The sequence below is a fragment of the Semicossyphus pulcher genome, unplaced genomic scaffold, assembly GCF_022749685.1.
Source record: "Semicossyphus pulcher isolate SPU_LCO1_2020_fin unplaced genomic scaffold, fSemPul1.0.p SCAF_13, whole genome shotgun sequence".
NCBI classification, from domain to species: domain Eukaryota; kingdom Metazoa; phylum Chordata; class Actinopteri; order Labriformes; family Labridae; genus Semicossyphus; species Semicossyphus pulcher.
The window spans coordinates 3,814,970-3,842,778 of NW_027211637.1; the positions used below are offsets into that span (position 1 = coordinate 3,814,970).

A 27,809-nucleotide genomic window follows, 5' to 3' on the forward strand; every position below is an offset into this window, starting at 1 on the left:
TACATCCGAATGAACTCCTTTTATGAATGAAGATATGAAGGTGTTGTATCTTCCTGCTGCTGTCTCCGGCCTACCGCAGATGGAAAGAGACAGGAGGGGGATATCATTATCTGCCAATGCCATGAAATTCAACACGGTGCCCCAGGATGCATGCGCATTAGCTCACACATTGCACACACACTCACACAGACAGTTAGCTTAACGCACAAACACATGTCCAAAAATGCACGAGCAAACAGAAAGTAGAAAATACACATAGCCCTAATATAGACACACTTTTACACTCACATTCATACAGTAAAGCAGGGAGTTATTCTTGGGAGCGTGCAGCTGTGAACGGACTCACCCTCACAAGCTCTGGAGAGAGGTAAGGACGATAAATCAAATCCTCGCTTCTAAAACAGAAACCACTCTGTGTGTTATACGCTTAAATTATTTCCAGGCAGCCGAAGGAAGACAGGAGTAATGTGTTTTTTTGTATAGTTAGAAATGTTTGCAAAAATGTTATTTTAATTGTAGGGACAGAGCGGCAACCACTGCTAGTCAGAGCAGGAAGCATTAGTTTTAGAAGCCTTAGATTAAGAGGGACTGTCATGGCTGATTTCACTCATGTTTGTTCTCATAATACCTAATAGTTCCCTCCGTACAGTCAGGAAATATAATTCATCAAAGTCGTGTACAAATGTTTCTGGAACTTTCCTTCTAAGTGTAATTATAACAAAAAGTATAATACACATATTGTTAAAATATAAGTATCTTCAGGGTCTGTGACATGAAAACATTTTAAGCCCTTGTTCCAATACTTCTAAAATAAAATTATTCCTGATTTGGAAAAGAGAAAAAAAAGTGCTATCCATCTACATTTTATAACATGAATTAAATAAAACACAGTTGTCACAGTTGGGATTCATAACTCTCTCCCTACCTTAAGCAGCTGCTCTCTTTCTCCACATGGGGGGCGGGGCTACACGTTGCCACAGTGTTTGGCCAATCAGAAAGCGCCTAGTTGTGTAACCGTGGTTACCGGGGCTGTGCTAGTAGTATTATGGTATGTACACATGGCAGCCTTCAGTGGAGGAATGTATGTTAGCAGGAGATACTTTGGTACATTTCAGTGTTGTGATGCTCGTTTAATGGACCTGCGGAGACGTTTGGTTTCTTCGCGAGATTTCCGGGACTTTGACGTCGAGATTGTGTGTATTCGTGTTTATGTTTTTCGTTTAAAGCATTAGAAGTGTATCAAAATGTTTTGTTGTTATAATAGAATTGACACTGAATGAATCATCAACACTCCCATCTTGTAAACAGATGCATGAATGCTGCTCGTAGGCTTCGTTTAACTTTAAATACTTCCCCATTTACATATTGGATAATGACTAGATAACGTAGGCGAGCTTCATGTAAACTGATTTATTATACAACTAGTCTTACTCAGTGTTTAAGTAAAACTGGGGATTATAACGTTATGAATACATTCTGTTCTGCAGCAGAAAGTTTGTGTTCAGAAACTATATAGTCTACTTTGTTTTAGGTCACGAGTTTAATCATTGAAAACAAGCTAAACAAATACTGTAATACTAGCAAACAGCCACAGACAGGTTTCCTAATGCTCTATGTAATGGTAAACTGTAAGCAATGAAGTGTTATAGAGGGAAGGACACATGTAATGTTTTTCATGTGAACACCACTGAGATTGCAGATTACTTACAAATGACCATTTGTAGAATATTTTAAATGTTCTTGTCTTTAAAGTGCAAGGCAGCTTGGTGAAAACAGGGGAAGAACTAATGTTAAGTAGTGTAATGCAATAAAGCAGTAATGTTGACAGTAAGATTACTAAATGGTTATTTGGAAAGACAAAGCAAAAGCCTATCATAGGCTTTTAAAGCAAAATAAAGAAGCACTGGAAAAAAACATGTTTCACACAATACATGTTGTGGTTTGTGGACGATAATATGGAAGCCCTAAGCGGACATGCACCCATACATTTAATTTACTCCGTTTTCCCATGATAACGAGTAATTGCTGGTCGTTTTCTCGAAATCTCGACTTATTTATAAAGAGACAAGGACGCGTCACCACCGTAACGTCAGGTGATCATAACTCGTATCCTCAGAGTTGTAAAAGCACAAAACAAACATAGAAACAGGCTTAACTTATTTCATTAGTGTGGGCAATTACAGCATGGCATGTCCTGGTTTGTAATATCACAGTGAGCAGCCTGTTGATTTGTTTTCTAGATTGGTGAAAAACTATCCCAGTATCACAAGAAAAAGAGCTTCGTTATCCAGAGATGACGAGATAAATTAATCCGTTATCACAGGAGAACCAGCTTTGTTTTTCCGAGATAACGAGTTGAGATCTCAAGAAAACGACCAGAAATAACTCATTATCACGGGACAACTGAGGAAATGTATGGATGCATGTCCGCTAAGGCTTCCGTAGATTACGCTTCAAAAATCTTTCTAATCTTTCATTTGCAGGTAATTACAAACAGAACAAATGGACAGGTAAACTATTAGGATGGGGTACAGCTTTATACTTTTACTGTAACCCCCAGTCCCTAGAAAGTCTAAATGTAAAGTTTTACTAAAATGTAAAGTTAATTTGTCATACCCCTCTTATTTATTTTCCTATTTTGAAATGCTATGTTTCCCCTTTTTTGTGATCCTTTTTCACACATTAAGCTAGCTTTCCTAAAAACACCTTTAGCTTAACACACTGAGCAGCATCCTATTTCTGGCTACCTACCTAAAGGCTACTTTGCACCAACAAAACAGTGCAGGCAATGTTAATGATCCATATACAATCAACTGTTTAAGCTTCAGTGTAAAAGCTCTTGTTAACACAATGCTAATGCATCAGATACAAATGAAGGCGTATGATAGCTTTGTGAGCTGCAGCTGTGCAAATAGATCAGTCAAATTCAGTTTTATTTATAGGTATAGATTTAGTTTTTATTTATAGGTGATATGCATGATTGAAAGTAAAGGGAAGTAATTTAAAGGAATATTGTAAAGATTATGATTGTAAAGGTTTTTGCTTTTTAACTGATTGTACTCTCATAAAGTTTTGCTGCTTTTTCTTGGTTTACAGGCTCCATACTAGAATAAATTAGATTTTTGTAGGAGTATGCAATAAAGCAAGACTTGACCTTTCGTTCTGTATCCCCAGATTAATCCAACACATTTGCCCTACACACAAATACTGACACCACCGCCATCATGCCCGGTGAGGATAAACCGCCACAACAAACCCGGCAGAGGAAAAAGAACAAAAAGTCCCGCTCCAAAGGGAAGAGTCCCGGTGGGAGTCCCAGTGGACCCCTGGGAGGCCCTGTAGAAGACCATGATGACCTCCTCTCAACACCAGTGGTCAAACCGCCTCCCAAAAAGCCGGCGGAGGAGAAGCCGAAAGTGTCATTGGACAAAGCGGAGGAGGAGTCGTCCATTGCTATCTGTCTCCAGGTGCTTTTTCCCTACCTGCTGGCTGGGATGGGCATGGTGATGGCCGGCATGGTGCTGGATGATGTGCAGGTGAGTGCACGCTCAATGAGGCTGGTTTTGAGACACCCTGATGGTTTCTGCTGTGTTGTGTTAGAGACAACAAAGAAGCAGTCAGGTAGACAAACAATAACCAGTACAAAGGTAAATTATGAAAAAGTTCTTTGTCTGTGTGTAGTCGGCAGTGTTTGTGTTCCCTTTCCATTGACGTGGAGTTGGTACCTGTGTGTGTGTGTGGTCCTGTTGTGTCTTCATCCTCTGCCAGGCGTCTCTGGCATTCGCTCTGCAGCCAGCTGGGTTTGAGGGGACTCAGACACACTGCTGTCGGCTTTATGATGAGCCGCTACCTTTGTCTTCCTCTTCTGTCATCTACTGATAAACACACGTCTTTCCTCATATGGCTCATTGCCCCCACTCCATCTGTTGCTCATCAGTAGTTCTTCCACTCTCTCCTCTACAGTATCTGTTTCCCTCCTGCGTCTGATGCAGGCCGATTAGTCATGATGAGTTTGGCTGAGTGCTGCGTCCCAAAGCGGAGGGGACAATGAAGGACATTTAGAGCAGTCTATCTGACTCAACAAGAACACCACACTATAAGCAATTAGGATTGTGTCTGCAGCCTGTGGTGGCTGTGGAACGTGTCCTAACAACCCCCTGCTGTTGTCATCCTACATTTTATATCCCACATGAGACATCCTACATCCTACTGTATGTCTGCCAGTGAGTGTTCACCACCTCCTATCGACATTGTTTCTTTTCCAAGTTATGGCTCACTCTGTGCTACCAATCTTGGGAACTACTCAATTATGCTAATATATTTCTTACGCCTCCATTACATTACTTGTTGGATTAAAATGGGCTGAACTACCATTACTTAAATGTTGATAATTGTCATGATGTTCCGTATAAATATAATGAACACCTGCAGGAATGGACTAAAATATTATGGCCATTTATTTGTCATTTTATTGACTGTACTTGCTCAGTTGGATTGATTAAAGGTCCATGTTTGGGCTGCAGTGGGGCCAACAAGGACATAACAGTTTTATGCATGCGTCAAACCTGCAATATGTGCATCCAAAGTGTACAAACTTTTTGTATTATTTCGAAAGGTAGAGCAAAAACAAAGTCAGTCTTTTCTAGCCTAAAGGTTGCATGCAAGAGTTTAATCACATTTCTTCTTTGCCTTGTAAGTTCAGGCACCTGTGTCTTTTTCTCTTAATCACCAACACAAGCAATGATTCTGTAACTGCAATGCCTTGCGTTTTTTTCAACAAAACAGAAATGGCTCCTTCAATTCTCAAATCAAATGAATGCGTCCATGATGTCCTCTGAAGATTGGGCTTGTTGTGTTTAAATAGCGTCAAATTAAAGATGTCCTTCGTTAGTCATCCTCCAAGAAGCCTGGGACGTTAAATGTTGTGAATGTTTGAGAAGCACAGATATGAAGCCAAACTGTCACTGACAAAGAGCGTGGAGGTTTGTAGTTTGAAACCCCTTCCTGTTGTTATTATACTGTGTAAATATAAACTACATTGGGTGTCGCATTTTCTTCAAGTGGGAGGCAGTGAAAGGTTGATCTCGAGCTAGTTAGAGTTAAGGTATATTGTTGCACTAGCACTTCTTGCCTATGTACTCTATTTGGGATGATAATGATGTATTGTTGTATCATATTTGACACCTTAAAAATCCTGTTGAATGCCTGTAGTTAAATTAGTGCCATTACTAGGGTAGAGAAAGCTAAGTGATCGTATTCCCTGACAGTGAACTAATGGTCTCTAATTGGCTACTCAAACTGATTAAGTTAACCCACATAAAAATACATGTTTCACTGACCTCAAAAGGTTGGAAGCTTAAGTTTTGTGTAGTAATTACGGTAATGGTTAGAAAAGTGGTTTTACAAACCTGGCACCGACAAGCAAAAGACTAACACCTGGTTTCTTATCCAAATATGGTCATTTGGCTCCAGAAAACCAACATGGCGGCGGCCATTTTTTGGCCTCATTTACGCAGTCCCGATACCAATGGGTGACGTCATGTTGGCTACATCCATTATTTATACAGGCTCTATGGGAACGTCTCAACATATATCTTTATAAATGCATTTAAAAGTCAGAAGAAGGCAGTGTTTTTGAATAGTTATGTCTGTCCTGAAAAAAATCACCTTCTTGACGTCATCAGGTTGCTCTAGAGAAAAGAGGTTGTTGAGTTGCATCATGGGAAATGCTGGCCCTCTCATGTCTTATTGAGACACTGAAGTAGCACTATAACATTAATCATTTAGGAAGCAAAAGACCTTCACCAGGGATGCAGGGATCAAATTACTGATTTGATAATGATCAGGGAAATAACAGCCGTCAACTCTATACAGCAGCATTGATTAAGCATGACGAAGGGAGAAAAGTGATTTGTCGACTCTTGTGACCTAAAAAGTGCTCTGAAATCATATTTAAGCTCAGGGTAGCTTCTTGAAAGCAGAACACTACGTAAGTAACACAGTTCAGAACGAGTTCGTTTAATCTTACCGGACAAGGTGACACAGCGCCAGGGCCTCGGACAGGATCACAGATAAAGCAGGTGGACTGGAGGTAGAGAGGGATGCAACGGACAGAGAGAAAGAGTGAGTCACGATTTGGAGAGAGAGAGATTAAAAAGAGAGGGATGCGAGACCAGCCGACGTAGCAAAAGGGATGTCACATGGAAAGAGGGAGGTAGGATGAGAGGAGGACACGCAGCAAGAAATAGCGAGAGGGAGAGAGTGTGAAGCGGTGCACCGGTCGTTTCCCCTCATGAGTTTGCATGTCGGGCTGCGCAGACAGCCCTGCCTCTTTCTTTGCTACGTCACAGCAGAGCAGAGCGGAGGGAGCAGGACTACCCTGATGCTGACAGGAAGAGAGAAGCACTCCAGCCTGCTAGGAGCCGGCTGCTGCATCTTATCAGAGGAGACCTCGAACATCACTTATTGACATGACAGAGCTCTTTTTCTTTCCTCTTCAATGTCATTGTGGACCAGCCAAGAGAGAGGAGCTTAATGGATAAAGACATGGAGGGATTCTGCTGCGTCTAACTTTAGAGACCTTTTGGACTTGTCTTCAATCTTCTTGCTGCTGTCAGTCAGTCGCAGCAAGCATTACGTTCATTTGTAGGATACAGCTGTGCCTTCACCTTAAACGTCAAGTGGATTTCTGACTGGATCAGATGGATTGACGACTAAATCGGATAACTCGAAAATACTTTTAACGACATCCAGTGGAATCGGGAGCAGATTACAGAAACTTGGAGTAGGACTAGAACTTCTTGAAATCTGAACTCTTCGTTGTGTGGTTCATTCTCTTTAACCTGTTTGTCTGTGGATGTCAGAACCCTCTTGCAGACCTTGACTTAAAAACACAGGTTGGTTAAAGATAAACTCTGACTTTGACTGCAGTGGAGCAAACACTTTATCCTATGAGTAAGAAATGGTGTTAATGACTTTGTTCCCCAGTGCTGCTGACAAATGGATACCTCATCGCTGCTGACTCATCACTGGGCCAAAGATGCCACACTCCTTTCCCCTCGAGTTACTGTTAAAGCCTTTAATTTTGCCTGGGAGAAAAGACATGACATTGGAACAAATGGAAAAGTCTTAATCTCTTCATTGTTTCCTTCGATCTTACAGCTGAACACCTTTTGAAGTGGAAGTAGCTTGTTCTGACGGTCTTTGTAATCCTTCGAGAGCACAACAACCACATATCCAGGAGTCCTGTCTTTTAAGTTCTTCAGGAAAGGCCTCAGTGACATCTTGAAACATTTGTCTTTTTTAAGGATAAAGGACAACAACATTGATTAGTTTTAACCAATCAACTAACTTCTTTGGACCAGTGAAATATAAGAACACCAAGCTTTACATGCCAGTTCGGATGCAGTTTCCCTCACCATGGGATAATTATACTTTGAACTAAATTGTCAAGTTACACTTCTGTCAACATGGTGGTGACTCGTCTGGAGGTGGAGCTGCGCTACCAGGGCAAGAAGTTACGCGGCGTGACGTGGAAGTTGACTCGATCAGAACATGGCTTCCTACCAGAGAGCTCCTGGCTCATTGCTGCCCAGGTCATTGTGCCGTACCTGGTGTCAGGGCTCGGGATGGTCTCCGCTGGTATTGTTATGGACCTTATACAAGTATGAAAATCTAAGAAAAAAAGCTTGATTGATATGTGGATGAATAAGGTTGGGAACCATCTGAAATGTTTTGATGCTTGTGCTACTACAATAACCAAGATTCCTTAATAATAACTTAAAAACATTCTGTTTGCACCTTACTGCAAATGTTTAGTCCTAACCCTAGACGAAAAGACGTGAATGCTTCATTACTCTCGTCATGTGATGAGTTAAATCCAGGTCCTGCTCCTCAGCTGATTCACCTGCTGCTTCTGTACAAGGAAAGAACCTTCTATATTATAAAATGTTGGGGATGCTGGGCAGGTAATGTAATCATGTATTTCTGAACACTGGTTCCACAGACTACCAAGCCTAGGCCATCGCACCCTTGTTTGCACCCTTGTCATCAACCCTGACCTTTAAACCTTAAATTCGGCCTCTGTACTTATAGGGAACAAATCTCTTTGTTGACCTACAAGAAGTTTGACAGAAATGTATGTATCAGTTTGATCAAAGTAAAAGCAAAGAAGAACATGAACCTGAGAAAGAACTTATTGATAGTTGCAATACTGGGTACTGAAAGGACACAGTGTGGTCAGATGGTTCCATAGTACCATAGTGGTTCAGTATAGACCTTCCCTATCGTTGGATGGGTGAATGCCTGGATGGACTGACTTTACACAAACAGTTTGCCAAGGTGGCATGGATCAATGAGTCATTGGAGAGATAGGTGGCAGCCATAGAAGGTTGAATGGTTGATTGATGGAACAAACATTAAAGTGAGAGGCGGCGATTGACTTTACCCGCGGCTTGTGTGAGAAACTGGCTTCGTTTTTAAATCCACATTTATAATTTAGGGTTAGACCAACATTAGCCTTTTAATAATTACATATTGGACAGTCTAATCCATTTTTTGTTTGACTTCGCCAGCTCTCTTACCCCTTTCTTATTTGTTGAAATGGTTAAATTGGTGGACAGACGTATACTTTCTGAAGTACTCCATTGGTGGAGGATGGACGGCAGTGTTGTATAAATGGATGTTAAGACTAAACTAACTACTGTGTTCAAAGAAATCCTGTTTCCCAGATGAAAGTCCTGTTTTCTAGTCAATGGAAGGAGCCCTGTGTAACATCCACCTTTCTCAGCATTGAAAATTAGATTTGGATGTGGGAGGAAGAGGAGAGCTTTGGGATAAAAGCAAACAGTTAATTCAATAAGTGGTTGGAGGATGAAAGGAAGGAGGCCAGGGAGAGAGAGGTATAAGAAACTTTGATAGCTTGGTATCACAGAGAAGAAAAGATAGAGACTCTGTATTACAGAGAACTGAAATGTAGGCTGAACTGTTCTGAAATAAACTAAGTGCACATGCTGATGATACACTATCAGTTATCAGTATTTTGAGTATTGATATAAATAATTATAATGACTATAAGAGCAATATTATAGTTAACTTTCTCTCCTGAGAGGTGCAGAGTAGCAGAGAGTTGGGTTGCCTTCTAGTCCATCGCACTCGAGCGGCAGCAGCAGTATGACAGCAAAGTGGGCCATGTCCCAAGATAACCTCCCAACATGACAGCCGTCAGCTAGACCGACCAGTCCAGAATCTGAGACGACATGTATAAATAGACACACATAAGGCCACAAAAAGCACGCCTCTACCATTCACTGCCACCACCCTTCTGCCCTTGTGGCCTTGTTTAGCCCCCTTAAACTTTATCACCACCTGCCCTTTGAAGTTGCTGTTGTAGGAAGGACTGACCAAATCACCTCTCTCTTCATGCTAACACTTTTGGTTAGACAACTGGCTAAGACATCCATACAGTCTACGGAGATAACACTATGTAGAATTAGCAAATTAGCAAAGTCTTTTTTCATTGTCAGCTGTGTAACATTTAATGATATAAAGTGATACAGCTTAAACATGTGCAGTTTAACACAGTAAAACCAAACCCACTCTAAGTTTCTGCTGTTTTGGTTTGCGAGCATCCAAAACCAAATTTACCCACAGCTTTATCTTTATTTTACTTCTTCACTTTCGACTGAGGCTCAGTGCTAGAGTTGGTCGTCTCTCAGTTGGAAGGTTGGTGGTTCGATTCCCTGACTACCACAGTCTACATGTCGAAGCTTCCTTGGGCAAGACACTGAACCCCAAATTTCTCTTGGTGGCATAGCCAAAGGTGTGTGAATGGGATTAGTCCTGATTGACAGTTGGGCTGTTTATACAACAGCCTCGGCAATCAGTGTGTGAATGAGACATGTAGTTTAAAAGCGCTTTGAGTGGTCACAAGGCTATACTGTTCAAGTGCAGTCATTTACCTTATCTTGAACATGACAACATTCATGTCTTGGGGTTAGTAGGCTAGCCGACTAGCGTGTTTATTTAGCTTTACCCTTGCCTTTGATTATTCACTTTACCCTACAGCAGGGGTCTCCAACCTTTATTCATCTGAGAGCGACTTTGAAAAAATGAAAGAGGCCAAGAGCTGCTTGCATTACATCGCTGTAATTGCTGCTGGCGCCCCATGTTGATTCTTTTGTTGACTGAAACGTTGGTACCACAGATGAGACACACACCCCGTGAAAGAGAAAACACACTTTCTCACTCGCTTTGGAAATAATATGTTTCCTGCTTTTTCTTGGCGTGGCCACCTTTAGTGTCCATCTTAAATCTGGCTAAACGGGCTAACAGCACCGAACTCCTCACCTCAGCTCAGCTAGCATGCATCGTAACTGACCCGACCTGTCGATGGATGGTGCTGCAACATTGCTGTGATTGGTTAGGTTCAGACGACAAACTTGCCAGGAGCATCACGGTGTTTTATTGACAGCCGATCGGCCTATCCTATTATTTTGTATTGGAGGGGGCGGGAAATCTGTGTATTGGATTGAACTGAAGCAGGAAGAGGCTTTTTTCTTTTTTATAGTCTGTGAATCTCTTGGCGAGCTACGAAAAACCAGGCAGCTCACGAGCAACCTTTCTCTACAGCAACTTTATCTGAGACCCCTTGGCTAGCTGCTTCTTCCCCGCAGTTTCTAACTGAATGCATTTAAACTGTGTCCCTGGGTTTAATAGCATGTTGTAACATTGATGATTATACTCTACATTACTCACTGTTTGAGGCTTAGGGAACTGTGATGTCAACAAACCTCATTTTTCAAGAATCTAACATAAACAAGCGCTGCAGTGAGTGTAACAAATTGGTTCCTTACATATCATTATCCACCAGCGCTCCCTTTAATGTAATTATATTTTTAGCTGTAATTGTGGCTATCAAAAAGCATTGGAACTAGCCTTGTACACTAAAATAAAATGGTAAAATAAGAAAGGTAAATATAAGAATAGTGAAAAATAAAGTAAATGACCATCCCTGCAAAGACACAAGGAGTTAGAGCCACATGACCATTTACGCTGTTGTAACATCTGGATCTGGACGTTCCAGTTTCTGTGTTGCTCTTATTAAAAGTGTTTTTTTTTCCTGTACCTTTTAACATGGCTTTCATAATCTTGCCTCAGCAGACTAGTTAAGTGGCGCCTGTAGTTAGCTGTACCTCTTTTCTTTCGTATCGTGCTTCATTGTAAAGGCAGCTGCAGAAAACAACAGTGACAAGACCAAACCTCTGTATGGACTTTGGATTCTACATGGTGCGCAGCTTGCTGGCTGAGCTAGTACAATGCTTTCCACAGCAACCCTCAAAATAAAGCATCATGTCTAGTGATTATATATTGTCTGGTGAAGAAGCACATCCTGTCCTGCGGCCTCTGTTTAAGCTCTGCAAATTATTCAAGTAGGTTTTCTGGGTGTCAATTTCTATCACTGCTCCACATATTTCAAACTCTTCTCCTTCCTTTCTCCTCATTCATTCCTTCATGTCTGGCCTGCTCTCTCTCTGTCAGTCCCTCCTCTCATCTTTTATTCCTTCCCTCTCTTCCTCTGCTCCACATCACTCCGCTCTTGGCAGCTGCGTTGTGTTCTTTTTTTTTTTTTTTATACGTGCATCTATTTAAAGATCTAAACCATCCTGGACCTGCCAACTATAGTTGCAGTCAGAAAATATGATGCAGACTCTGTGGACTGTACGTCTTGTAAACCCGCTGAACCTGCGCGGTATAGCGTGGCTTCACACGATGCTCAGGGATGTGGAAGCAGGAAAAGTAGGCTACTGGGTTAGTCTAGAATATGTGATGTGCTTATTTAAGTGCATCAGTCAGAGGCGAGGTGCAGAGGGTTCATGTGTGCAGGCGGAGATGACACTGCTGGGTTTGTTTTTAGACCTGAAAAAACAGTTTTAACTTATTTATGGTGTGTTCTTGTGTAATGTCTTCCAGCACTGGGAGGTGTTCAAGGTGATAACAGAGGTGTTCATCCTGGTGCCTGCACTGGTCGGACTCAAAGGAAACCTGGAGATGACCCTGGCTGCTCGCCTCTCCACTGCTGTAAGAAGTATTTTCAACACTTCATGGAATATAATATTTGATTCATAACTTTTTTAAGCTTTATGCTTGTTGAATTACAAGATTTGGTTTTATCTAAGAGCATACCCTTTCTACTATATGACCTCAGTTTACCTACATACATCAAATGTATCATGGCCAAATGATTCATGACAAAATCAGACAAGATCCACCGGATACGCACTACAAATCGAGCGTGCAGTGGCCTGCCTCCGCTGCTAAATGGTTTCCTGAAGTGAGATAAGACATCAGCATGTGTAATGCAACACGATAAATAATTCAGAACGACATTAGGTTAATATTATGGCTCCCTTCTCCTGTGCAGATGGCACAGAACTTCTGCTAGTAAAAGTTTTTTCCACAACCAGTCTTTCAGGTTGCGGTAACATTTCTGGGGACACAGTGACATTTTCAAGTCCGGTGAGACATGAAGCACAAGCGATCAAATCACACAGTTTTAAAAACAAACTGTAGCTACTCTCAATGATTGAAGAACGCATATTTCAGTTTTATTAAAGCCGTTTTAAAAATGAGAGAGGTTATGTCTCAATTCAGGTAATACATCTAAGTATTTTTCAACTTATTTACTGTGGAACAAAACACAAGTCCAAGCACAGAAAGACGGTAATTCATTTATAGTTAAGCTATAAAATAAGCTACATTTTTGAAGGATTTGTAATGATATTTGGGGATGTGAGCTTTGCGAGGCACATAAAAGCCTTAAAATGACATAAAAAGTTATTTTAAATTAAGTTTTATTCAGCCTCAACAATGAGAAGACCGTCTTGTAAATAGTAGTTAGGTTCCTTATCATGCCGTAGCTAACTCTGTTGGTCCCATGTCGGACAGTGTCGGTATCTTTTAACAGTTTGATTACTTCCACTTCCTCCTCAATGTCAGTATATGCTGCCTTATTCCTCAGACTTATTCCCTTCTACAAACCAGTAGCTTCCTGGTATTTGCAAAATAATCACACTTTGGGCTCTAATTTAAACCCAGTGTTGGAAGTTATTAGTATTCTTTACCTCAAGGAGTTTCAGTGGAACCAAACTGATTATTTACCCTAAATTGCCAAAACTATTGTCCTTCTTTTCCTGCGCCTCTGAGATACCTTTTTTTAAACAATGAGCTCAAACATTCAATGCTACAATATAAGTGCAATAAACCTTCATAATTAAAATTACCTCCATTTTCCTTCCTGATTATTTTTCTATTAACTGTTGCTATCTCCATGTTTTCAGGCCAACACAGGTCAAATGGACGACCCTGATAAACAGTGGACCATGGTGTGCAGCAATCTGGCACTTATACAGGTAACATCCTCATGTTACACTCACGTCACTTACTGTGTTCAGTTTAGACTCTAGAAACTAAAGAACCATTGAGATACTTTGTTCAGCTTCCTTAGGTTTCCTGTTGTACAAAGCATTTTGTGTTTAGTTATAAGGTGTTACACAAAGTACCTCAACGGCGTACACTGCCCAGATAAATCTAACAAAGTTTCTAGGGACAGCTCAGTGTTATTGTTTACTGCTGACTGTTAATTTAAGTGGAAGACTTTTCATTTTCATTAATTGCTGACTATCCTTTAATTTGTGTTTCCTGCAGGTCCAGGCGACAGTGGTGGGCTTCCTGGCAGCAGTAGCAGCTGTGTGTTTGGGGGCGATTTCTCGAGGAGGGATTGAACTGGACCAAGCAGCTGTCCTCTGTGCCAGCAGCATCACCACCGCCTTTGTAGCTGCTCTCTCCTTAGGTCAGTAATGGAGGATGCTTAGTCATTCATTTGCAACAGATGTTGAATAAAACTGAACATCTGTTCTGGTTCAATTCTTCTTGCAAAACTCTTCAAACAAATGCTGCACTCCTAAATTTCACATCAAACCTAAAATGCTGTGTAAACAAAATATTATACTGAAGGTTCATTATGAATATAAAGATATAAAGAAACATGTTGGTTTCTTAAATAATTAATGCTGTCAAGTCATTACTAACCTTCATTAAAGCAGAGTATGCAATGTTCAGATTTGCAGAATTGACATACTTTTATGTTTAATGCTTCAGCTCTTCATAAAGTCCTGTTTTAATGTATCTACAATAAAAACAGCTGGAGCATGAATTACATTATTTACATAACCTTTAAGTTGCACAGATGTTAGAGGTCTTAAGCACTGAAGAGACTCAGTGATATTATATCACATTGTAGTGTGGTCCGAGCCAATTGAGAGCTTTATATACAAGGCGGAGGACTTTAAAATCAATGCTTAATTTTACTGGATGTCCGTGCACCACAGCTCGACTAATGTGCTGTCTGCTCTTGGTTCTGGTAACAGATGAGCTGCAGAGTTTTGGATGAGCTGCAGCATCTCGGTCATTTTTGTGCATTACAGCATCAATAAACAATACAAGCTTGTAGTAAAGGCGTGAATCAGTTTTACGGAGGTGACTTGTAGGATTTTAGATTTTCCTTGTTTAACTTGAAGATGCCTTATTTGCATTTTTGCAGAGCCAGGTGAGAGGATTGATCCTGCTCCAATAGCGGCTCATAAGATATGAAGCAATAAAGCATAAAGACTTTGGGGGGATATTCACTAAAGTGCGCTGCGGAGCAAACAGCGTCTCTGTGCTCCGGTGACGTTTACTCGTAGAGTCATTATGCAGACATTTGGCCCCTTTCTATGCAAGTGAGCCTCGTGGTAAAAAAGCACCCAATTCACAAACTCTAGCGCTAACAGCACCGCGCAGTTAGAGTGAGAATATTACTGTCTGCAGTGAGTGGGTTGTAACTGCGGCACAGTATCATAAGGGCTGTCACGCTCTGAGTGTCCACTGATCGTGGCGGCAATTACGCCTTTTGTGAGATCAAAAAATGTATTGATCCGTATAAAAGATATTTGTCATTATTTTATTTGGGAGACCAATCAGTCCAGGGCTGTGCGAGGCTCAACACCAGCACGTGGGCACACGTTGTCCCCACGCAGGATGGGGGTTATTATATGGACGAGCTGCTGTTGCGCGATCGTTTATAAAATGAAGCTGCGTTACAGAAAGTTAAACTAGTAAACACCTGTCGACTCTGGACTTAACAATAAACTGTTCAAAGAGCTGCCCCTTCCTCTCCCTGCTCATCATCGATCTGTGCATGCTTGAGATCCTTCAGTGTGGAGCTCAACTGATGCCTGAGAGCACAGCACCGTGCAGCAGAGAGTTGAGCTGCAGACAGCTTCTCTCCACAATCAGACACACAAAAAGAACAATTTGCACGGAGCTGCTCAACTTTATGGGCGTGTTTGCGCTTGAATATCATCAGTGCAATTTGCTTTGTGAATCGGACCTTGAGACGGGGGAGAAAGAGGGGGCAAATGATGATGCTATCAGTGCCTGCAATTCATTCATAGTGAATTCACCCCTTTGTTTTGTTTAAAGGTTATAAAATCTGCCTACCAATAATCAGTCCAGTTCAGTTTACTAAACTAGAAGCTTGTTGGTGTAGCAGCAGGCCGCCTGTCCCCATATCACCTCTTTCCTTCTTGTTATAGCTGCATGATGCATCATTTATCTTATCATAAATGTTCGAGTGTTTCGCAGGCTGGATCTTTTTGCTAGAGTCTCGAGTCAACCATTTTTATATTTCTTTTAAATGTCTTATTTGGCTGTTTATAGGTGTAGCTTGTTTAAATCTTTTAAAACATCATCTTTCATCAAGGACCAGTTGCTTCTGGCTGTCCCAAGGTCAAGGTTGAAGCTCAGGGGTGGCTGAGCCTTTTCAGTCGCAGCTACAAAGCTGTGGAACGCTCTGCCTCCACATGTCCAGCTGTCCCCCACTCTGCCTGTTTTTAAAGCAAACCTCAAAACGCACTTTTATTCCTCGGCTTTTGGCTCTGCATGAGAGTCACCTTTTTATTCTTTGTCCTTTCCTGTTGGTCTTTTTTACGATTTTATTGTCCTGTTGTCATCAAATTGGTGTTTTATTGTGTTGTTTTTATGGCTTTTATGTTTGATTGTTCAGCACTTTGTTCAACTTTTGTTCTTTTTAAATGAGCTTTATAAATTAATTTGGATTTGAAGTTTTCTTATTGCACATTTTCACTTCGTCAGGCTGCATGACTTTCTGAAAACCGTCAGCATTGTTGTCTTGTAACTTGGATTAAGCAAATTTTGTCCCCCCTCCGTCCCTCCCTGCAGGCCTGGTGATGATTGGAGTGATCATTGGCTCCAGGAAGGTGGGGATCAACCCGGACAACGTGGCCACCCCCATCGCTGCCAGCCTGGGGGATCTGATCACGCTGTCCCTGCTGGCTGGGGTCAGCAGCACTCTCTATGAATACATAGGTGAGGAATCACATAAGCACTGCGGGGGGGGGGAGTCACGAGGGAGAAGAGCAACACCTCAGCTCTGATTAATCATTCCCTTTCTCATTTTGACATTTCTTTTGGAAACCACAGCTGGATCTTTCTACCAGTAAGAGAAAATGTCTTAAAGTAAAGAGAGTTATAATGTTTGTTTTTAAGTGATATTAAGTGAAAGGGAACATTTTAAACATTTTTAGGAGTTTGTCATGCTGATAACACAAGAGGGCAGCAAAGGTCATTTTTATTTTCACAGCTCATCTTTCTTTGTGTGTTTGTGTGCATGAAGTAAAGCAGTGTAGCTTGCTTCTCTGTGTAATTTCATACAGTATCTCCTGTTTACACTTAATTGTTTCAATCCCTACCTAATCTGTTCCAGAGCCAGTTAATGAGTTGAAATCTCTTTATCTCATTACATTGGAAGTAAGACAGCTTTATATGTGTTTCTACATGTGAGTGATGCAGCAATGTTATTATTGAGCTTACATGTAGACTTAAAGATCAAACTGAACACAGAGTTTATTGCCCTTTAACTCGACATAAATATTAATGACTTGAATTAGAGCCCTGCGCGGTTTTCTTAATCCCGCTCCCATTGGATTTCTGACCATTCCCGCCCGCACAATAGAGTTCCATTGATTTGGTGTCTTCTCCCGTCCCGCAGGCCATAAACGTTATTTAATTGTTTATTATTGATAAAGAGAGGCGCAATGCGTGTCCTCTGGTAATGCCAGAAGACGTGGAAGAGCTCACCGCTGCCTCCACACACACCTGCTTCACCTCAGGGAGATTCCTGCTCGAGCCACGCACGGGCAAAAAACAGCCAGAGACGCCAAGCTCTCCATCATGCGCGCTCATTCTGATGCACGCTCTCTCTAATACACGTAGAAACAGACACTCACACACATGGAACTAACTACCTGAAACTACCTGTGGCTCTCTACTCTGTGGACAATCGTGCCCACAGGTATTAATACACTGTCCAGCATTATACGCACACACTTGAGAATACAGCCATACATTTACAGCCAACCTTTCTGTGATGGTCAGCACACAGAACTTTAATAAACATAAGATCCTGTCCGATCCTGACGATGGCGTGTCTGGAGATTTAAATCAGAAATATATAAACGTAGGCCTACTAAGCGGCTCTTAATTTTGGTCTCTGCTGGACAGTGGGATCGCTTCAGTGGTTTTCGGGTGCATTAAAACGCAAGGAGCGAGAGAATAAGAGGACTTGCGTTGAATCCTGTCCAGTCATATAGGCAAAGAGGACTTGTGAAGAGGATCTGTATACCTGGTGTTTATTCTTAATAAACCAGGTCATTTCAAGACTGATCATTAACAAACATAAAGGGATGAATTTCTATGAAATCCCGCCGCTCGCTCCTGCCAGCAGCAAAGTTTAAACCGCCCGCTCCCGCGAGATTTGGACCTCTAACTTGAATATCAAACCTGTAACTTCAGGTGGATTGAGACTGAATCAGACAGACGTTTAATTCAAATCACAGTTCTATTCAATTCCATAGTAATATTGTTATATAACTACCCATATAGGCCTTTAACACATAGCACAGGTGTTTAAAGTAGCGTTAATGATGGCTGTATTCCATTAGTTTCACGGTCCTGGTTGTGTGCACGCTGACTGTCTGTCATGGCTTTCTCTCACACCTGAATAGAACAGAACCACTGTTCAAGTTATTATTAACACCTGTGCTTCTCCTCCTGTTGGATGTAAAAATGTCCGCTGTGAAAGAAGCCGTACAGTACATCATCTTGGTAACTGTTTATTTTGCTTTTCAATCCAAAGCTTTGATTTTCTTTTTTTTCAGCCACATCAAACTCTTGTATCAGTCCACACGAGCCTCTTATTTTCCCTGTGAAATGCTTATTAATCAAATCGATAAGTACCGGTTGTTGGTCAGATATTCAAACATTTCCTGGAAACTTTGTCGGTGTTTAAAGTCGGGTCAACATGTTTCAACTTAGAGGCACCTCGGCTCACAGAGTGCATCGCCCCGCCAAAGATTGTCAGACAAACACTGATTATTATAATGAAAGTGCTTACTCCGTGTTTTTACTGATTTTAAACTGTTTGTTTTGGAGACTTCTGCAGATAATTTGGCTCTGGGTTCAAACTTGAACAACAATTAGTGAAGGATCGTTTTGGGACTCGTTTGGAACGCTGCTGCTGCAATGCTCTGTGTACAGTGATGCAGGTTAACACGAACAAAGAGCGCTCAGAATGATGATTAGAATAGCCTAATAAAAATAATTCATGCTGCTACTTTGATGAATATTTCTTTATTTTCATTCTTTGTTGACAGTCAAAATAAATTCTATAAGGACGTCATTTTATTTATTCGTCTCCACTGTCTCGTTCCTGTCCCACAGATGTCTGGTACCTGTCCCCCCTGGTGTGTCTGATCTTCCTGGCTCTGATCCCGCTGTGGGTGCTGGTGGCCCGGCAGAGTCCTCAGATCAAGGAGGTGCTGCGCTCAGGGTGGCAGCCTGTTATAGTCGCCATGTCCATCAGCAGGTATCCGCTCCACGTCCTGCAGTTTTTCTGCACACATAAATGTATTTAGCACAATTTCTAATTTAGTCTGTGTCGTCGGACACTTTGGACCTGCCCTGTGTTTGTCATTTTGGACAAACGTAATTCAATTATTAATCGAGCAGTTTGTAATTCAATACAGTCTAAACTAAGTCATCAGAGCAGATCAGTCTGGGCAGGCTGAGCCATCAAGGTAGTAAAATGTTTAATGAGAAAAATAAGTCAGCACTTTAATTTGTAATTAAATCCATGAGAACAGGATTAGCTTCTAGCTGGAAGCTTTTCACCTGGCAGGGACTGCATGTGGTTCCTCTCATTTCCTCTGTGTTTGTGATTTCCAGTTTTGGAGGCCTCATCCTGGACAAGACAGTGAGTGATCCAAACTTCCAGGGCATGGCTGTCTTCACGCCCGTCATTAACGGTGAGCAGATCGGTCTTTAAATCTAAACAACGCTTCAGGGAGCCATCGAACTGACAGTTCATTTGGCATTTTAGCCTTTTGTTGGATGTTGTTGTCAATAGAGACGTTTAGAAACACACAGCGTTAGCATCAGATGTTTTTACAGACCTGTTTGGGTGTCTTATTGTGTGTGCTGTCCAAGCTGAATGCTAAACACACAGCAGAGCACAGAATGAATCCAAACCTGCTCCTGTCTGAAACATTTAAGTTACGTTTGGAGGAACAGGTTGGTCTCTTCGGGTGCTTCCATGAATCTGAGCAGCATACTAAACATTATATTGACAGCACAGCCCAACTCTCAGAGCACATTAATAATGCCTCTCAGAGATGTAGTATTGAGAGCATCAGTAATCCCTGACACCGTACCTGGGCTTTTACAGATGACTTTTTGACTTCCTTCCTTCCTTCCTTTCAGCAGCTGATAGTTTTTACCTTTACCCCCTCACAGGCTCTACTGTGTGGTTAAGCAGTTTAAGTAAAATCAATTACAGAAGGATAATGTAACCAAAGGCATGATGTCCATCCATCCGGGTCAAATGACTCAGCAGGGAACAAAAAAACCCGCGTCGACACGCTAATCTCTGCCCCCTGTCCGGCGCGATGCTATGCTCCGTCGGTAACTTTTGCGACTTCTTCATTCTCAACTACAAACTCCGCCCGTCTCCGTCCGAGCAGCGCTTGAACATCGTTCCACATTTGTCGGCGCTTTTGATAAACAGACTGAATGAGTAATAGATATAATAAAGACCTAACCACCGTAACATCTTCACTGTTTACTAACCCTGTCTCCGGCGCGTTTGTGACGTCAGACGGTGACGCAACAGAAAAGAGACCAAAAGCAGGATACTCTATAAGTGGGTCTTCCCGGGGTCTTTCGTCAACGCGTTAATTTAAGTGGGAAAGGGTTATTCACAACTACAGGCAATTTTAGAGTCACCAATTAATGCTGTAAATTTCGTTATCGAACATTATGACGATAAATGTTTTCCTTGACGAAGACAAGATGATGACGAGCTAAAAATAGATCGTTGATAATAAAAACTCTGACGACATGTACGCTTTGTTTTCGTTAACAAGACGAGACAGGATTAAAATGTTAGTCGTGGGCTGTTGGACATTTAAAATCTGTATTTTACAGCCTCAAGCACCAGTTAGAGATAACAGGTATCAGAAAGGTGATTCAGAACTTTCTCTGTTAAATCAGGCTTTCTGCTTCAGGCTCTGAGCGCGCTCACAGAGAAAGGGCAGTTTTACGTGTCATTTAACGCTGTCTCTGCACAAACAGGAGCGATCATCTACTGACTTTTTTTGCCTTTATTTTGGGCAGACAGCTGAGTGAGACAGGATATATTGGGAGGAGAGAGTTGGGATGATATACAGCAAGTAGTTGTGAGTTGAGGTCCAAACCGTGGCAGCTGTGGCTGGGACTTTAGCCTCTGCATATGGAGCGCAAGCTCTACCAACTGAGGTTAACTGGCGCCCCCTACCTCCACTTCTTCTTTGAATTAAGATAAGTGAGATCATGCCACTGGGAGAGATGAACTCAGAGGACATAAAGTGAAGGATAGATGTAGCAGAGGAAGGAGGGAATGAGAAAGAGGAAAGAAAAATAACATGTTGTTGTGTTTTGGTTTTGTAAACTAACCCATTTGAATCCCTAACAGCTTAATTTGACCTCTTGGGTTTGCACGCCGCTCTTTTCTCCAAGAGAAACCAAAGAAATGAACTGCAGAAATCAGAGAGTGAAACTTAGTATGTAGGTCTGCAGTTACTTTAAGCACATCAAAAACAGCTTTTCTCCCCATAAAGCTGTTGTAGATTGATGAAAAATGCCCAGGGACATACAGAAGTGGAGGCAGAGGAAAAGCAGCCTTCAGAATGAGTGGTTTGGCTGGGAGGTGATGCATGCAAGGATCCTCTGAGTATGGGAGAAGAGTCAATATAAACCACTAATGGTGCACACCCAGCGTCCTGGCACAGCTGACAGCAGCCTCTAATAACCATCGACTCTCACTGTTTCTCATTTGGTCTCTGCCCATCTTCCTGCTGTGCCTCAATCTTACTTTTTTGTCCCTCTTTGCAACACTCTGCTGAATTTCAAATTCACCAATCTGGTTTGAATTTCCCATTTTCCCTCCCTGGCTTGCAAATAAACCACTATTATATTTGACTAAAAGTTCCCCCAAGTGTTTTCCATCTCTGAAAAGAACATCTGTACTGTTGTTTGGGGTAAATTCTTGGAAAGGTGTTTGATGTAACCGAATTAGGCACATTTCCTCGTCAACGCCTAAATTAAAATGGACTGCTGGAGCTGGAAAACTTGTTTTGCATTCTGCAGAGATGCAGCTTTGAAGACTAATAATAATCAGGGCTCAACCTGAGAATGAGAGAATGCAGTCTTATCGTACATCTCTCACGGTTAACCCTGGTGAGCTGATTTGCTGCTTTCAAGCACGACACATCTGGAACTGGTTTAAAAAGATGTCAATGACTTCTCAAGCCGATCCAACATCTTGACACTAAGTCAGGCAGAACAAGTGGTCCATCAGAAGAAGGCGCCTGATGGTTTTCGCACATCCAGAGTCACATTTCACAGCTGGAACCAAACTCACGGCTGCAAACGGTTAACTTTGTTTCCATGCGCACGTGTAGCCACTCTTCTGTCTTTGTGTGATAAATCGGGTGGAGCGTTGGTTTGTTTTTAATCCCGACTCCAGTGGCCAGATTTTCGCTCTCCTTTGGCCTGTGCAGCTTTTTAATATTTGACTTTACACTCTATAAACACAGGCTGAGTCATGGCTGAGGCCAAGCTCGTGTCATTACTCGGCTTGATTTGTATGCAGGCGACAAAAAAGATCCTTAACTTGTTTACTGTCTCTTCTAAGGAACTTTCTGTTTCAGTTGATGAGGATGTTGCAAAGTCAATATCAGCTCTGTGGAGTCTCTGCCTGACGTTTATGGGGGAGGTTTTTGTACACATAATAAATTGTGCTGTAGAAATGAAGTTTCATCTGGTAGATTAAAGTGGTTGCTCTGACATGTTTTATATAGTAATTTATCGGCTCTTTCACTCAACCATTAATTCAGTCTGTCCTCTGTCTTGCCCTCCCCTGTGTAGGAGTCGGTGGGAACTTGGTGGCCATCCAGGCCAGCAGGATCTCCACCTACCTGCACTTCTGGAGCATCCCAGGTGTGCTGCCCTACAAGATGAGGCAGAACTGGCCCAATCCGTGCATCACCTTCTTCTCCTCAGGTAGAACGGCTTTTTAAAATGCATACATCGTTGTCTATATCAGTGGTTCTCAACGTGGAGGTCGCGACCCCCAAGTTCTGAGATCATTTCGGGGGGTTGCCAGATGGTTGGGGAGAAAAATAAAGATAAGAAAAAACAAATATAAAAATAAAAATAAGATATTTTGTATAAAATTACACACTTTAGACTGGGGCATGTTTTTTACATTACATCACCTTTGATATAATTTGCCTGAGGGTGTCCAAGCGGCGCACAATCCGAGCGCAAAGTGAGGCGCAGGGCACAAAGAGGTTTCCTTAAGTCTCTTGATTATTAATGGGTGTGTTTTGGGTGGAACATGATCAATCAGAGTGTCAGCTCTCATTCCCTTTAAGAGCCAGGTGCGCCTGCAGGCAGGTGTGTTGCTATTTACACAGCGGATTTCAGTCATTCGTCTTAAATAAACCGGACTCGGACCGGCATATTTAACTTCTTTCTTTCCACTGTGTCCCTGCACACGCAGAACACACACAGGCCACCGTACGATACATGTTAAAGCAGGGATTGATGTTAAAGCCACTGAAGCGATCCCACTGCTCAACAGAAACCAACATTAAGAGAGACGCTGTGAACGTTTACGCACGAGGCACAGCAGCGTAACATGAATTATTCAAATCTGCAGGCCGTCGGGATCGGACAGGATTTATTAAAGTTCTGTGTGCTGACCATCAAAGAAAAGTCAGCTGTAAATGTTTATTTACTTTTTGTTGCTGCTGGATCACATGGCTGTGCGTGTGCATGTGCGTGCTGGACAGTGTAATGATATCTGTGAGCATGATTGTCGGTTCCACAGGTAGTTATGTTTGGGGATTATAATAAATGTACTTTTGCGTTGCGCGTGTGTTTCTGGAGAGAGCTTTCAGTCGTTCTCGTGAACACCAGCGTGACCTCTGTGGGGGGTCACGACTCTAAAAGGTTAAGAACCACTGGCTTGTATACATCTTTCATCGTTAGTATTCAGGTCGTACCCACGATGACTAATGTCAGATTTGCAGGAAATAAAATGACAAAATGTTTCACTTTGAGAGCGACTCACAGCGCCGAGAACTACATGGTTTCTTTTGTTTCTTTTGTGCAGGTAAATCAGCCACATGAGCCATTCAATCCTTTTCTCTCTCTCGCTTTCAAACACCTGAAAACAGAACAATTGTTGATCATAAAAACCTAAACCTACCAACTAAACAAAGTTCTCTCTTCTCTCTGTGTCCCAGGGGTGAACTCCAAGTCAGCTCGGGTGCTCCTGATGCTGGTTGTCCCAGGTCACCTGGTCTTCCTTTACGCCATCTCCCTGCTGCAGGGAGAGGAGGCGCCTATCTCTGTAGCCTTCACCGTCTGCTACCTGTGTGCTGCTGTGTTACAGGTAAACTGATGCAGTACATACACTGTTTGTGAGACGGATAACACTGGTTAGTAACTTGTGAACTCGCTGGCCTTCAGTTGGCCCTGAAGTTTCACATGACACTCTGATGCACTCCAGTGATCAGAAGGCAAGACTGCAAAGTCTGCTAAAAATGGCCGCCACCACCTGTTACCTAGCTGTGAAATGACCAGGTGCCAGGTGCTGGTGTTTCAGCAGCTCAGTGAGATACAGGTTTGTTCCTGCAGAGAACCAAAAGTACACCACAGTCCTGCAACGCTCAACTTTCTGACCTCCTCACCAGACCGTCGTCCCAGCTGTTGGGAGTTTGTATAAACCTGAAGCTCTTTAAACATGCAATGCTTGATGTTAGTATGATGCACATAATTAGTTTAGTCCTTCGGCACCAATTAAATTACAATCTATAAAATCTTTTGGGGTCTGAGTCAGATTTCTGCCTGAGTCCAGAGAAGTGGACGCAGACGTTGAATAATTTAACTGCTTAAAAGACTGACAGACAGCTGCTATTGAAATCTCTTATCTGGCTCAGGGGACGTCCTAACAACAACACACTTACAGAGGATTGAACTGGGTGTCCTCCTGCCCTCAAAATACGGCCACTTCTGGAAAAACAAGAAGATAACAGGCAATATGCCAACCTTGAGTCTTAACGGGGAACGTCACAGTGGCTACCAATCTACTTCTTATCTACAGTCTATGATTGAATCCTAAACTGAATGTTGAACAATATGATCATATAGTGGTGGATATTGTTTGTAGAAGTGAATCTTTTTGAAACTTCTGTTTAAAGTGGTCCTCCATTACTTTTTAGAGGTCCAAGCAAGGACACGTGCTCCTGGAGCTCTATTGTTTTTGTTCTCATTATAATTATTATTCTACTCATTTTTCTTTGTGCAGCAAAAACTATAAGTCCAAAACTAATGCAAATTCCACCAACTACTCTACTACTATTCTATTACTATAAAAGGCACATAAAATGGCACTCACTGATATTAGGGTAGCGCTGTAACAATCAAGATAACATTTTTGCAGTTATATAGAAAGGGCTTGGCCTTGACCCTTCATTTTAAACTGTTGACATCCAATCAATAACCACTTCGCAAATTGTCCCCAAGCTTAGTCGTGGTCATCTACATATTAAAGTGATAATCTTACACTTAAATAAATGTCTGTTAAGTCTCTGTCTATCGCCGAATGAGGAAACACAATGGTGACTGAGCCGATGGCCCACTGATGAAAGCCTTTGCATTTGCAGTATTTCAGACTGGGTGTCTTTCGTGGGAAAAAATCACAAGCAAAAATAGAGGTATGACTACAGATACAACTTCAAAAATAAGTGAAAATCCAAAGAAAAAGAATAATAAACTCGACGCTCAGATGAAGGCAAACAATCTGAAAAGGAAAGCAACCGTCAGCCAGGATGTGGACGTCACACATGCAACACTGTCTGGATATCTGGGAAGTGTGTTCCCGCAATTACCGTTTATCGCCATAGGTGCTGCTAAGGAGAATGAAACTGAGATCTTTGAGATTATCACTTTAAGTTTAAAAAACTGATGTCATACATCAGATGGTTTCAATCATACGAGCCAAATTTAGTCAGAGAATATCTACACATGTATCACAACAGAACATCAGCACGTAGTGATGGACAGAATGTAAAGACAATTGAGTTTTTTCTTCTGGCAATTAAATAAGACACTTCTCCCTCTAGGTGTCCATCCTGCTTTACGTTGCCGACCTCATCATCCGTGTGATGTGGAGACGGAGTCTGGACCCTGACAACTTCTCCATCCCCTACCTGACCGCCCTGGGGGACCTGCTGGGCACCGGCTTTCTGGCCCTCTGCTTCCGCTGCGTCTCGCTGGTTCAGAGTCTGGGTCTCTGAATTTCCCTCCCCTCTAATCGCTGAGCTCTTTGCCAGCCACTGTCTTACTGCATCGTTCTTTTGTTACATTCGCCCAGAGATGCTTTTGATCGGACAATAAGGCATCTTCTGATTGTTGTCACTGGGCCAGTTCATGTGGAGGAATCTGTCACAAATTCAAACCTTTACTATGATGGAGAGACGGCACGGGCGACCATTTACACAGATCCGTCTGGGTGAAGGGTTTGCTGCCCGAACACATCCAGCTAATCTAACCCTTTGATTTACCTGCTACAGTATATCGGACTTTATGTTGTTATCATTCCTCTTTATCTGTCTTTAAGGTTTCCTGCACTTACTTAATGAGTTTGCTGGCTCTGAGCTCAGTTTGTCTCTTAGCTCATCTTTTTGGTTTCAACAGAGGAAAATGTAGCAACTTCACATCACAGCAACAGGACAGAATAATCGCTCTGTTTTTGGACTTTTGCTTTAACATATGGTCAGAACAAACAGACTTCTAGCAGTCCATGTGAGGGTGGGCTGTTCTATGCAGTAAAACTGGAGGTTGTCCTTTGTAGTAGAGTAACTGGAATTTTGTCCAACGTCCAATCTTTGAGTTTGGATCATAACTTATTTAAATTAAGAATGAATGGGACACATGTACTGCTTTAGAGATTATGTACCTGTAACACACAGGGGAATGTTTCATTATCTCATTTAAAGACTTGAATCTCAGTATTTATCCATAGCGTGTTCTTTCATCATTATTTTATAACATTTTCTGCAACAGAGGCAAACAGACAGAATCAGGTAGTCCACCTTAAACACGTCCCATCAGTAGAAACGTTTGTAGTTTAGAAGGTGTTGATTCATCTTGCAATGCACCTGAATGTTCAAACTACTTCTTGGCCAGGAACTTTTTGTTGACAAGACATGTCTTAATAAATGAGCTGTGCTTGTTGGCAGACTTGGTGTGAAATTTGACAATGCCAGGGTAGCTGTTTCCCATGCTAAGCTAAGTTAGCCACCTGCTTCAAAATGTATAAATTGGTATCAACCTTTTCATCTAACTCTTAACAAGACAGTGAATTCGCATATTTCCCTAAAATATCAAACTTTTCCTTTAAGGTTTGGACAAAGTTCTGTTCATGAACAAATCTTTTAGTACAGCTACAAAATGTGCATTAATCCTTCTAACAGGTGTTTGTTCTTACAAACTTATTCCACTCTAGACAGGTCACTTTCAAAGCAAGTCACCAGAATGCCAAACAGGTTAGGACGTATTTGTGTCCTGCAAAATTGCCTCAACTCAGACTGAAATCCCCCATGATCCGTCACAAAATCTCACATCTCCAGAATTTCTAATATGCAGACGATGTCTTGCTTTATGTTGCAGACAATGTGTCTACACTTACCACTTGTTCTACAGCAGGGGTCTCCAACCTTTTTTCATCTGAGAGCGACTTTGAAAACATGGTAGTGGCCCAAGCGCTACCTGCATTACATCGCTGTAATTGCTGGTGGGGCCTCATGTTGATTCTTTTGTCGACTGAAACCTTGGTACCACAGATGAGGCACACACACAAAAAACGTCCCACTCCCCATGGAAATACTATGTTTTCTGCTTTTTATTGGGGTCCATCATAAATGTGGCTAAACAGGCTAACAGCACCGAACTCCTCACTTTAGCTCAGCTAGCGTACAGCATAACTGACCCGACCTGTCGATGGAGGTTGCTGCAACATTGCTGTGATTGGTTAGGTTCAGGTGTTGACAAACTTGCCAGGAGCATCATTGTTTTTTATTCACAGC

General features: G+C 41.9%; 1 protein-coding gene across 2 annotated transcripts; it reads left to right on the forward strand.

Annotated features, from left to right (window-relative positions):
- The first annotated feature begins 1,125 nt into the window (after nt 1-1,125).
- LOC138589698 (solute carrier family 41 member 3-like) lies at nt 1,126-26,018 on the forward strand. Of its 2 annotated transcripts, XM_069660102.1 has the most exons (11): nt 1,126-1,193; nt 3,175-3,536; nt 11,971-12,078; nt 13,338-13,409; nt 13,705-13,849; nt 16,279-16,425; nt 18,838-18,982; nt 19,342-19,421; nt 22,579-22,713; nt 23,964-24,112; nt 25,845-26,018. In XM_069660102.1, the coding sequence occupies exons 2-11, from the start codon at nt 3,225-3,227 to the stop codon at nt 26,016-26,018; spliced, it is 1,467 nt and encodes a 488-aa protein (XP_069516203.1). In that variant the 5' UTR covers nt 1,126-1,193; nt 3,175-3,224. The 2 variants fall into 2 exon arrangements, with proteins under 2 accessions (XP_069516203.1, XP_069516204.1); XM_069660103.1 differs by lacking the exons at nt 1,126-1,193; nt 3,175-3,536 and adding an exon at nt 7,470-7,664.
- Nucleotides 26,019-27,809: the final 1,791 nt, after the last annotated feature.

Bases quoted from the DNA above. Each gene is read 5' to 3' on its own strand.
- LOC138589698 (XM_069660102.1), top strand. From the start codon at position 3,225: ATGCCCGGTGAGGATAAACCGCCACAACAAACCCGGCAGAGGAAAAAG. The intron at 12,079-13,337 runs GTAAGAAGTATT...CCATGTTTTCAG, and splicing joins CTGCTCGCCTCTCCACTGCT to GCCAACACAGGTCAAATGGA. The intron at 19,422-22,578 runs GTGAGCAGATCG...TCCCCTGTGTAG, and splicing joins CTTCACGCCCGTCATTAACG to GAGTCGGTGGGAACTTGGTG.